This window comes from Aotus nancymaae, unplaced genomic scaffold, assembly GCF_030222135.1.
Source record: "Aotus nancymaae isolate 86718 unplaced genomic scaffold, 86718_ANA_hifiasm-v0.15.2.pri h1tg000022l_1, whole genome shotgun sequence".
Classification (NCBI taxonomy): domain Eukaryota; kingdom Metazoa; phylum Chordata; class Mammalia; order Primates; family Aotidae; genus Aotus; species Aotus nancymaae.
The window spans coordinates 47,077,952-47,090,237 of NW_026988435.1; the positions used below are offsets into that span (position 1 = coordinate 47,077,952).

The 12,286-nt window shown below is 46.5% G+C and overlaps 2 protein-coding genes across 2 annotated transcripts in view; one reads left to right on the top strand and one right to left on the bottom strand.

Annotated features, from left to right (window-relative positions):
* TSPEAR (thrombospondin type laminin G domain and EAR repeats) overlaps positions 1-12,286 on the bottom strand; it is a 170,144-nt gene that overhangs the window by 125,670 nt on the left and 32,188 nt on the right. The window lies entirely within an intron of this gene.
* LOC105711750 (keratin-associated protein 12-3) lies at positions 5,183-5,472 on the top strand. The gene is given in 2 exon segments (XM_012444623.2): positions 5,183-5,438; positions 5,441-5,472. Coding segments are annotated over 2 exon segments (288 nt in total).

The following is a 12,286-nucleotide window of genomic DNA, read 5'->3' on the forward strand; positions in this document are numbered from 1 at the left end:
TGAATAACCTGTAGTATCCTTGTAATTGTGCTATTAAGGTGTTGTGTTAGGTGCAGGAAAAGGCAACATTAGGGAAAAACGCATATCATGCTAATTAAAAAATAGATGCAATCTGAAGCATGTTTTCCAATAAATCTGCAAACATACATGCCAGGGCCAATGCTCATTCCTTACAATGACAACTGTAGACTATCGACCTTCCCAGGAAAGTGCCTTCCCAGCCACATGGGACAACAGACGCTGGTCTTACAGACGCAACCAGACAGTTGACCTATGACCGAAAGGAGGAACTTGAGCTGAAACGCGGCGCTGGAGCCTTGCACAGAACTGCCCGTGGGCTGGAGACCCGGGTCCTCCGTAGTCCTAGAACGACCTCTGAGTAAAGCTCACTTTAATTCTTTAAAAGCTTGACTTTTCTTATCAACACCACAAACCTCTTTCCCATCCCGCTGGAAGAAGGAGTAGCTATAGATTTAAACGCAGTTTAGAGCTTTAATTTCTTGACAGGAGTGGGTTGCACATACCAGCTAATAAACAGAAGGCTTGTTTTACCTAAAATGGATCAGACTACAAAATTCATGATTTGTCCTCAATCTCACCCAGAAGAGAGTAAGAACTGACTTACTCATAAATTTAAGGAACAAAGTGAGAGGGAAGGAAGCCTGAGTGATGGGGCAGAGGGCTCCCACCAGGCCAAGCTCAGGAGCACAGCACACTAGCCCAAGAGGGTGCTGTTGGGTGGCTGCTCACCAGGCGTCTGCTACCTGTGCCTTCTCTGCAGAGAAGGAGCTTTCCAGAATCCTGAGGAGGGAGCATGGGAAAGATGCAGAGGAGAAGGCATCACACAGCACCTGGTATTTATTACATATTTGCAAGAGACCCAACATCAGACAGTGCAGAGGGCCATGTAGATGACCCAGGCTGAGAACCCCGGGGAAACTGCAGACAGCCGTGTGGCCTCACTGGTGGGATCTAGTGACTGTGCTGCAAGGCAGGCAGGTGGTGACAAAGTTGGGCTGTGGGACTGCCTGGCGGGAGATCACAGAGCCTGCCTGCTTCTGACCTCACACCTACAAGGGTCCCAGGAGGCCAGCTGCTCCGCAGCCGGTGCAGGTGCTGCAGGTGACAGGTCTATAGACCAGAGTGGGGCAGGAGGAGGCCACGCACAAAACAGGCTTGCAGCTCACAGGCACACAGCAGGCCGGCTGGCAGCAGGTGGGCACCCCACCCAGGGGCCGGCACAGCAGAGCCACACAGGAGGCTGAACAGCAGCAGGGAGTCCACAGCCCAGGTGTGGGTAGCAGGTGCTGGGGATGCAGCACGGGCAGGACGCCGGGCAGGACGCCGGGCAGGACACCGGGCAGGACACCGGGCAGGACACCGGGCAGGACCCCGGGCAGGACACCGGGCAGGACAACAGGCAGGACACCAGGCAGGACGCCGGGCAGGACACCGGGCAGCCTGAAGAGCAGCTGGTGTGGCATGGAGTGTGGACAGGTGGGGGCGCAGAGGACACGGCTGGTCTGGAGCTGCTTCCTTGGGTAGCCTTTACACCCAGGCCACGGGCATCCTGGCAGCAAGCCCCTGGCCATCTTCCTCATGGGTGGGTTTTCCCCCTCTGCCCTCTCAGGTTGATCTTTCTGGGTTTTCATATTGAAACTACTCAGTTCAGGAAACTCTTCCAGCTGAGGTGCCCTATCATTCAGCAGACTGTGCGTTTCCTGGAAACGGAGCCGGGGGTAGCTGGTGAAGGGCTGTCAGTGAGGCCAGGGGCCAACCTCATGGACGCTCAGGGCCCCCCCAGTGTAAATGCCATCTGGAGCTCACACAGCACAATCACACTCACTGCACCAGGAGCCTGTTTAGATTGAGAAGCTCTTGTCATCATCAGGGTCTTCCCAAGTAACGAGAGCCAGGCTACCGGGCTCCATACTGTGGAATGATAATGATGATTATTGGGGTAACAGTAATGCGCAGAGGTCTAGCACTGTGCCAGGCTGGGATTGGCATCTTATGGGGTTATCTCATTCATCCTTGCCAGCATTCGGGGTGGCCGAGACCCCATTTTACAGACGTGCAATTTGCATGTCATAGAGCGTTTGCATTATGGATGTGTTTCCGTGCCACTGCAAGCAGAGATGCAGGGAGCCAGACTGCTACCTTTTACTCTGGAATCCACGGTCGTTACCACTGTGCCAAATTATACTGGGCTCAAGGGTCCAATAAGTGACTCATCCTCAAGTCCTGAACCAGCTGGGGCAGAGAAGAGTGATGGACAGGCAGATGGAAACGTCGGCCACGCCGGCCTCTGCAGAGCATGGCTCAGGCGTGTGATCACCACGGGCCCCCTGACACACCTCAGAAGTGCCCACCTCGACACGAGTAGCACTAGCAGCCACAGGCCACCTCCTCTGCAGATGGAGCCCAGGAGGACCCACCGTGGAGGGGGTGCCTGAGCTGCTCGTGCCTGGCTCCTCTCCCATGCTGAGGGTCTGATCGTTCTCACCCCTGTAGAGGCAGCTTGGGGGAAAGTGAGGAGCTGGCGTGGAATTCCAGGAAGCCCCTGCACACGGGGAAGCGGCGGGCGGGAGTGTGGGTGACGTGCTCCTCCATGTGCTCCACTGCACACTCCCTGCTGTTCTGTTTGGTGGAGTGGCCACAGCACTTTATTCTAGGGTGTTGTCACACGGTAGGGGATGAGCCATCTCTCAGGGCAGAGCTATGCCCCTCCAGCCCGGGCAGCTCCTAGGGGTACTCTCTGATCCTGTGTGGGTCCTCCTGTGCCTGCTGGCGGTGGGTACAGTGGATTCCTGCCAGGAAGCCTTTGGACAAGTCAGACACCATGTTAATAAAACCCCCTCCAAGGCTGAAGACCAAGTGGCGTCTCAGAGCTGTGGACAGAACTTGGAAGTCCATGGACTCAGCCGATCCTTGGCCATGTGGTGGGAGTGACCTTGAGGCCTGGGGACCAGCCCGGCGAGGCCACACGGTCAGCCCTGTCACAGGCCACTCCTTTCCCTGGCTATAGTGCAAAATCACACTTAAAAACAAAGAGAATTGGGGCAGCCACAGTGACCACGTGTTCCTATGTGACCTAGTCACCAAGCAATACATTTTAAAGGTTAGTTGTCTTATGAGCCGACCGCAGAAGAACGAGCACGTGTCTCTGATGCTCCTTTACCTTCTGCTATGCCCCCCACTCCGTCCTGCAGGTCAGACTCCACCTGGCCTCGTCCTAGTCAGCGTAAAGGGCATCCGTCCACGTTGCCTGCAGCGCACGTCTGCGGGGGTGGATTTCTCTCGGCGTTTGCTCTTCTAAACAGGTTTTCACCTCAACATGTTTTGAAGGATTTTTTTCTAGGTGTAGAATTCTGGGTTGCAAATTTTGTCTGTCAGCGTTTTAAAGAAGTTGTTCCACTGTCTTCTGGCCACCACTGTTTTTGCTGAGAAGTGAGGGATTTTCTTACCTTGCAAGAACCGCGTACCTTTCACGAAGTGCCTTTTTCTCCGCTCTTCAGCATTTTCTTTATTTTGGGTTTTCATTACTTTTACTCTTTGATGCTTGGATATGGTTTTCTTTGTGTTGATCCTCCTACAGGTTTCTGAGATTCTTGGGTCTGTCAGTTGTTATTTTTTAAATCAAATTTGATGCCTTGGGCCATTATTTCTTCAAAAATTATTTACGGTTTGGTATCACTCTCTTCTCTTTCTGAGGTTGAAATTAAGAGTATGTTAGACAGTTCAATACTGGCTCAGATGCCTTTTCATACTGGCTCACGCGCCTTTTCACGCTGGCTCACACGCCTTTCCACGCTGGCTCACGCGCCTTTCCACGCTGGCTCACGCGCCTTTCCACGCTGGCTCACGCGACTTTTCACGCTGGCTCACGCGACTTTTCACGCTGGCTCACGCGGCTTTCCACGCTGGCTCACATGACTTTCCACGCTGGCTCACGCGGCTTTCCACGCTGGCTCACACGCCTTTCCACGCTGGCTCACGCGGCTTTCCACGCTGGCTCACATGACTTTTCACGCTGGCTCACATGCCTGTCTTTTCATTTTTCTTGATTCTTTTGCCTCTTCCTGAGACAAGATAATTTCTACTGGTGTGTCTTCAGGTTCACTGACTTTTTTCTATCAGGTAGCTCCTAACCCCAGACCCCAGACCCCCAGCATGGGATTGTGATGCTTGGTTCTTGGGTCTTCATGATCTGACCAGTTCACCTGCACCCATGGCCCAATACCCAGAGCGCAGGATTCCTGCCTCCTCTGGAAACAGTTTCTGCAGCAGCATCCTCACTCTCGCCATGGCCATGCTGTCTCCTCACAGAGGCCCCCAGACCACCCGCCAGCACCCCCATTACTATCTCCTGAGCCCGTTTTTCCCTAGGACTCAGCCCTATATGGAGCTATTTCATGCATTCATTTCTTCCCTCACTCTTACTCATTGTCCACTGCTGGAGGGCTCTTGACGCCAAGACCTCTTCGCTGCTAGGACACAATATATATTTGTTGCATGATCAAATACATTCTTGTATAGATCACTCTATGGCAGGGCTGGCTAACTTTCTGTAAAGGGCAGATGGCAAATACTTCAGGCTTTCTAAGTTACCGTCTCTTCCACAGCTACTCAGTGGTGCCAACGTAGCACAAAAGAAGCCACAGACAGCACGTAGACCAGTGGCATTCTGTGTTCCAATAAAAGTTCATTTAGAAACAGGCAGTGGCCAGATTTGGCTCACAGACCATAGTTTGCCAACCTATGTGTTAAAATTTTACTCTGTAAAATAAAGCGCAAAACACATTATTACCTCAACATCTTCCTCGATAGCATGAAACAGAAGTGAAAAAACAGGATTTGGGACTTTGAGTCAAGACAGTGGTGCTCTGTGTAGAGTAGTAGCCTGAAAAATAAAAAAACCCTGCATAACATCAAACCAGGACATCCTGTTTACAGATGAAATTAACCTCAAGGCCAAAGCTATTCATGGTGAAGCACAGCACGGGAAAGTGCGTGCGGGGTAATAAGGTGTTGGGAAACACGGTGGAAACAACCAGGAGGAAGACAGCAGCTGTGTTTTTGTGTTAGCCAGATACCTGCGGCCCAGGTAAAAGACCACCAGAGGAGGAGCTTCCAGATAGCACCTCCCTCCTCCCCAGTACCAGCCCAGCCGCATGCCAGCATGTGCCACACCAGCTGCTCCCCAGATTGCAAGCCAACTTGCTGCATACCCAGCCCCTGCCAGGCATCCTGCTGCATGCCCGTGGGCTGCCAGTCCTCTGTGTGCGTACCTGTGAGCTGCACACCCATTGTGCGTGCAGCCCCCTCCTGCCAGCCCGACACGTGCGTGGCTGTGAGCTGCAGGCCTGTTGTATATGTGACTCCCTCCTGCTAGCCCTCCGGGTGCTGCCAGCCCCGCTGTACCACCATCTGCTGCAGACTCACTCCTGCAGCACCACTTCCTGCGGCTGACCAGCTGCTCCTGGTACACAGGGGCACACACCTGTATCCCTCCATGAACAAGCGTCTGGTGGACCCCCAGATTGTACACGTGGGGCAGATGAAAAGCGTACTCAAGGAAACCTCTGAACTCAGGGGTGAGAATGTGGAAAAATGATTCAGACCTTCCATGACCCTCCCTGGGAACTCCCTCAAGGAAGTCCTGGCTTCCAGAGTCCTTCTCTCATTCCAGCAGGAAACTAACACCCATGTGAGCCAAATAAATCAGCTGTCCCTATACAACTTCTCTCTCGTTTATCTTCATATAATTTGCAAGTTCTTTCCTTGAAGGTACATACCAACTTCAAGGACAGCAGCACCTCTTCAGAGAGCCACTTTCCTGATGGCTGAGCTGAAGTGGAGCGTCCTTGGTCGGGGGAGTGGCCTGAAGGTGCTGTCCCCACACTCACTCCCCAAGCCTTGCCCTGTGGGTTAATAAGATGTTTGGAAACACAGTGGAAACAACCATGAAGAAGACAACTGTTGTGTTTTTATGTTACCCAGATGCCTGGGGCCCAGGTATAAAGACCACCAGAGAAGGAGCTTCCAGATGTGGGATGTAGCGGGGAGGGTGGAAGAAAACCATCCTCTACCCTGAAGGATGGACGGGAAATAGTCCTGGCCCCAGATCTCATGCAGCACCTCAAAGGATTAATATGGCAAAGACGGCAGGAAACACTTTCAAACAACACCCTCCATACAGAGCAGAGTTCGTGTGTCCTGGGAAGGGGCAGCAGAAGTCCAAGAAAGTCACATTCTCCAAGTCCCCATGCAAAGGATCAGGCTAAGACTGACACTGGACCAGGACGACAGAGCCCTCCTGTCTCCAGCTCCAGCCTAGCAGGCACCACTCAATAAGCAACACGAGCCTGCGTCTGGGTACAGGCAGAAGTGTGTAGAGATTGCCTCTGAATGTCAGGCATGTGGGGCGTCTGAAAACTTAGGGCGGAGCAAAAGCACTGACCTCCCCAGCTCTCACCCTAAGCGCAAGCCATTGGTACACTGAAGGTAACCACAGTAACAACAAAACCCAAACCATGGTCAGTGTCTGACCAGATTGATTCATCCACCTCCCCCACACACTAATGACCTGACAGAAAAAGAGACACATGCATTTCCAGAAGGAAATGATGATGTCTGATATTCAATAAAAAATTACAAGACATGCAAAAAAGCAAGGAAAATCCAAGCCATCATCAGGAGATAAAGAAATCAACAAAACTGGATTCAAAAGTGACCCAGAGGCCGGGCACAGTTCACACCTGTAATCCCAGCACATTGGGAGGCTGAGACTGGAGAGTCGCTTGAGCCTGGTAGTTCAAGGCTGCAGTGAGCTGAGACTGATCCACTGCACTCCAGCCTGGGTAAAAGAGCAAGACACTATGTCTAAAAAAAAAGGTAACAAGAAAAAGTAAAATAACCCAGGAGTTAGAGCTATCAGACATAAACTTTAAAATAAATATAGTGAATGTGTTAAAGGATCAAGGGTAAAGCATGAACAGCAAATATGAACAGATGAGTCTTTCAGCAGAGAGATGGAAACTATAAGAAAGGGTCAAGTGAATACGGTAGAAATCCAAATACAGTATCAAAGATGGCTTCCTTCAGTGGGCTCGTCAGTATACTTGATATGAGCACACGTGGAAGCCTTGAATTTGAAGACAGGCAAATATAGATTGTCCAAATTGAAACACAAAGAGAAAGATGAGGGCAAAGGGAGACAAGATCAAAACATCAAATCGTCATTTATGGGTGTGATTGGAGTCCCTGAAAGAGAAGAAAGAGAGGGCAGGGTGGAAGAAAAATCTAAAGAGATGATAGCTGAGAAATATTCTAAAAATAATGAAATACATAAAACCACATATCCAAAAAGTTCAGAGAACCCCAAATTGGGTAACTCTATCCCCACTACAAATGACTAGACATGTCACATTAAACCTGTGACTGTCAAAAACCAAAGGCAAAAAGGGAAATCTTGAAAGCATCTATATTTTAAAGGCAGACTACAAGCATAAGGACAAAGGTAAGATTTACATCAGACTTCTAATTAGAAATCACAAAATCCAAAGTACATCTTCAAAATATGGAAAGAAAATCTGTCAACCCTATGAAACTACAAGTATCTTTCAAAACGAAAGAGAACACTTTTTCAGGCGAACAGAAATGGAAAGACTTCATTAACAACACATATGCACTATAAGAAATCCTTTAAAAAAATTTTCAAGCCATGGAATATGATTGCAGAGAGAAACTTGGATCCACACAAAGAAAAGAAGAGCTCTTGGCTGGGCACGGTGGCTCACACCTATAATCCCAGAACTTTAGGAGGCCAAGGAGGGTGGATTACCTGTGGTCAGGAGTTTGAGGCCAGCCTGGGCCAACATGGTGAAACCCCATCTCTACTAAAAATACAAAAATTAGCCAGGCGTGGTGTCATGCACCTGTAATCACTGCTACTAGGGAGGCTAAGGCAGGAGAATTGCTTGAACCTGGGAGGCGGAAGTTGCAGTGAGCCAAGATCACACCACTGCACTCCAGCCTGGGTGACAGATCAAGACTCTATCTTGGGGAAAAAAAAAGAAAGAAAGAAAAGAAGAGCTCTATAAATTATTTTAAAAGAAGATAAATACAAAAAGCATTATAACTAATTGACTGTCCATAACAAAAACAGTGACAACGCATTGTGGGATTTTTCACATAAGTAATAATAAAACGTGGCAACAATAACACAAGGGATCCAGCAGAGGACGTGGAGGTACACCGCCACAAAGTCCCGCCACTTACAGATGAAGTGGCGTCGTATTACCCGGAGGTATCCTTTGCTACAGTAAAGGTACGTCTTATAAATCTTGGGCCAAATAAGTTTGAAAAGACGTATTAGGCTATTACCGCCTTGCTACATAAGGAAATACCTGAGACTGAGTGACTTAGAAAGAAAGGATGTTTCATTGGCTCACAATTCTGCCAACTGGACAGGAAGCATAATACCGGCATCTGCTCAGCTTCTGGGGAGGCGGAATTGTAAGGAAATTTACAAGCATGGTGGATGGTGAAGGGGAAGCAGGCACATCACGTGGCCAGAGCAGGGGCAAGAGAGAAAGACAGGGGAGGGGCCGCATGCCTTTAAACACCAGGTCTCCCAAGGGGGTGGCGCTAACCATTTAGGAGGAATCCACCCCCATGATCCAATCACCTCCCACAAGACCCCACCTCCAACACTGGGGATTACAATTCAACGTGAGATTCGGGCGGCTACACAAATCCAATATCAAGATGTAAACCAAGAGTGACATCAACCAAAAAGCGGCATAGAAAGAGGGGGAAAGGCTGGGCACGGTGGCGTGCGCCTGTAGTCCCGGCTACTCAGGAGGCTGAGATGTACACCAAGAGTGACATCAGATGGAATAGCTAAGAACGCTAAACCAAAAAGCGGCATAGAAAGAGGGAAAAAATAAAAAGGAACAGCTGGAACAAATAGAATACAATTAGCAAACTGACATTTTACGTTTAAGTAGATCAACAATTAAAATAAATGCAAATCATCTAAACATCAAAACCAAAACCAAAGACACAGATTTTTAATTGGATTAAATAATTCAGGATCCAACTATATTCTATCTACCAGAAGCCTCAGATTAAATATAAAAACATAGATAGGTTAAAAGTAAACAGATGGAAAAATATACCACACAAACATTAATCAAATAAAATTGGAATGGCTATATTAATATCAAACAAAGTCAACTTCACAAAAGAAATGTTACCGGGGATGAAAAGGAATATTACATAAAGATAAAGCATCAATTCATCATGAAAACATCACAATTCTAAATGTGTAAGCACCAAACAGCTAAGTTTCAAAACACATGCCACAAAAAAACTCAGAAGGGAAAGGAGAAACAGACAAATCAGAGCCATCGCTGGACTTCAGCTTCAAGAGAACAACTAGACAGGAAATCAGGAAGGACACAGAAGGCCTGGACAAGGCCATCATTCAACTTGACCTGATGGATGCTTACAAAACACTCCACCCAACAATAACAGATACACATTCTTCTCAAGCGCACATGAAACATTCACGAAAAAGACTATTTTCTGTGCCATAAAATAAACATCAATCCATGTAAAAAAGTTGAACTAATACAATGTGTGTTCTCTGACTGCAAAGAAATTAAATTAGACACTAACAACAAAAAGATAGCTAGAAACACCTGCAGAATTGTAAATTAACCAACACGCTTCTAAATAACCCATGGTTCAAAAAAGAATCACAAGAAAAATTAGAAAATACTTTGAATTAAATGCAAATGAAAAGACAATATGTCAAAACAGATGGAACATGGCTAAAATAGTATTTAGAGGGATAAAATTATATCAGTAAGTGCTTATATTCACATAGAAGAAAGTCCTAAAATCAACTATCTAAGTTTGCACTTTACAGGAAAAAAAGACAAATTAAACTCTAAATAAGCAAAAGACATGAAATAATTTAAAAATCTACAAAAAAAAATAAAGTAGAAAATGGAAAAAAAATTCAATGAAACTAAAAACTGCTTCTTTGAAAAGAACAATGAGATAAATAAGCACCTGGTCAGACTGAGCAGGAAAATTATAATAAAAAGAAAGAAGCAACACAAAATAGCAACATTAGGAGTGAAAAAGAGACATCATCACAAATCTTATGATTATTAAAAACATGAGAGAGGAATGATGTAAACAGCTTCATACCACTAGATTTGATAACTTACATAAATTTGGCACATTTTTTAAAAGACAGAAGTATGAAAGCTTTCTCCAGAGAAGTAGGTAACTTGAACAGAATCACATCCATTAAAGAGTTGAATTTGCAGTTAAAATCTTTCAACAAACAAAACTAGGGACAAATGCCTTCCCTGGAAAATTCTACCAAACATTTAAAGAAGAAATATAACCAATTCTACGGGAACTCTTCCAGAAAATAGAAGGAAAGGAATCATTCCCAATTAAATTTATAGGGCCAGCATAATCTTGATATCAAATTTGAACAAAGTATTATAAGAATACTACAAACTATTAATAATATACAAAAATTCTCAACCGAATACTCGCAAATTTAATCCAGAAATATGTAAAAGAGATAGAAGATTGTGACCATATGGGACTTATCCCAAGAATGCAAGGTTGGTCCAGTGTTAAAAAATCAACTTATATAATTCACTATATCAACAGACTAGAGAGGAAGTCCCATATTACTATCTCAATAGATTCAGAAAAGGCTTTCGACAAAATTCAACATCCATTCCGAATAAAAACTGCTAGCAAACTAAAAATAAAAGGAGCTTCTTTTAAAGAGCGTCTGTGAAAAGTCTATAGCTAATGTCATACTTAATGATGAAAGACATATGCTTTCCCCTTAAAATCAAGAATAAAGCAAGAACCTTCACTTTTACCTCTGCTGTTTATTACCATACTGAACTTCCTAAACGGCGCAGTAAAGGAAGAACACGAAGCAAAAAGTACGCAGGCTGCAAAGGAAGAAATAACCCCGTCTCTACTAACGCACTACATTGTTGGCTACGTAGAAAAATCCCAAAAATTCTACAATAAAGCTACAAGAACCAGGAAGTGAATTTAACAAGGTCAAAGAAAAGATGTCAATATATAAAAATCAATTTTATTTTAATATACTAGCAACGAACGATCAGAAGTTGAAACTTAAAAATAGTACCATAACACCATTAAATATTATAAAATACTTAGGGATAGATTCTAGGGGAAACATAAAATGTGTACATTGAAAACTACAAAATACTGATGAGAAAATCAGAGAAAACCTAGTAAACAGACCACGCTACGGACTGCTGGATGTATCAACTCTCCTCTAATGGATCAAAACATCGGCGTAAACGTTATAGATACGGATAAGATTATTTAGATATCTATATGGAAAGACAAAGAACCTGGAGTAGCCTAAACAACTTGAAAGAAGAACAAAACTGGAGAACTCACACTAGCTGATTTCAAGCCCTGCTATAAAGCTGCATTTATTAGCATACGACCCAGCTATTCCACTCCTAGACATTCACCCAAAGGAGAGAAACAGGTCTGTCCACGCGGAAACCCGGACACACTAACGCATGCTCCACGCGGAGCAGCAGCAGCACAGCACGTGGGCTCCGAGTGGCCCCGACGTCCCCGCAGCTCCGGAGGGCGGGGGCTGAGCTGGGCCTCGTCCATGCTTCTCTCAGCACAGGGCTGGGAGGTTCTCCGGAAGCATTTTTTGGTTACCAACCCTCCCTCCTCTCATGCTCCGATTTCCAGTTTCACCTCCAACTCCCAGCCTGGGCGACCAGACTGCTTACGTGTGTGCCTGCGTGTGCACGTTGTATAGTGCACACATTGGGTGTGTTCATGGGTTTGAATGTGTTCAGCTGCAAGCATTCATATGTCTGAGTTGATTAGTTCCATTTCTTGCTCAGCTGTATCCAAAGCCCCCCAATTCAAACAACACAATAGGTCCCTGACCACCTTGCCTAAAAGATTATGAAACCAGTTTTTCAACTCTAAACTCAACACCTGCCTCCAAGGCAAACAAAAGACTTGGCATCGAAGGCAGCTGTAGTGAGAATGTTTCTGGGGGACAGCTCTGTCTGGGAAGCAGACCCAGGGCAGGAGGGCCGGCCCTTCCACTGAGGAAGGTTTAACCTGAGACAGTCGCAGCAGAGCCCCGAGGAGAAGGATGCACCCGGACAAGGGAAATGTGAAGAACGATGCTACCGGCACAACACAGACGGGGAAGAGCAAGTTC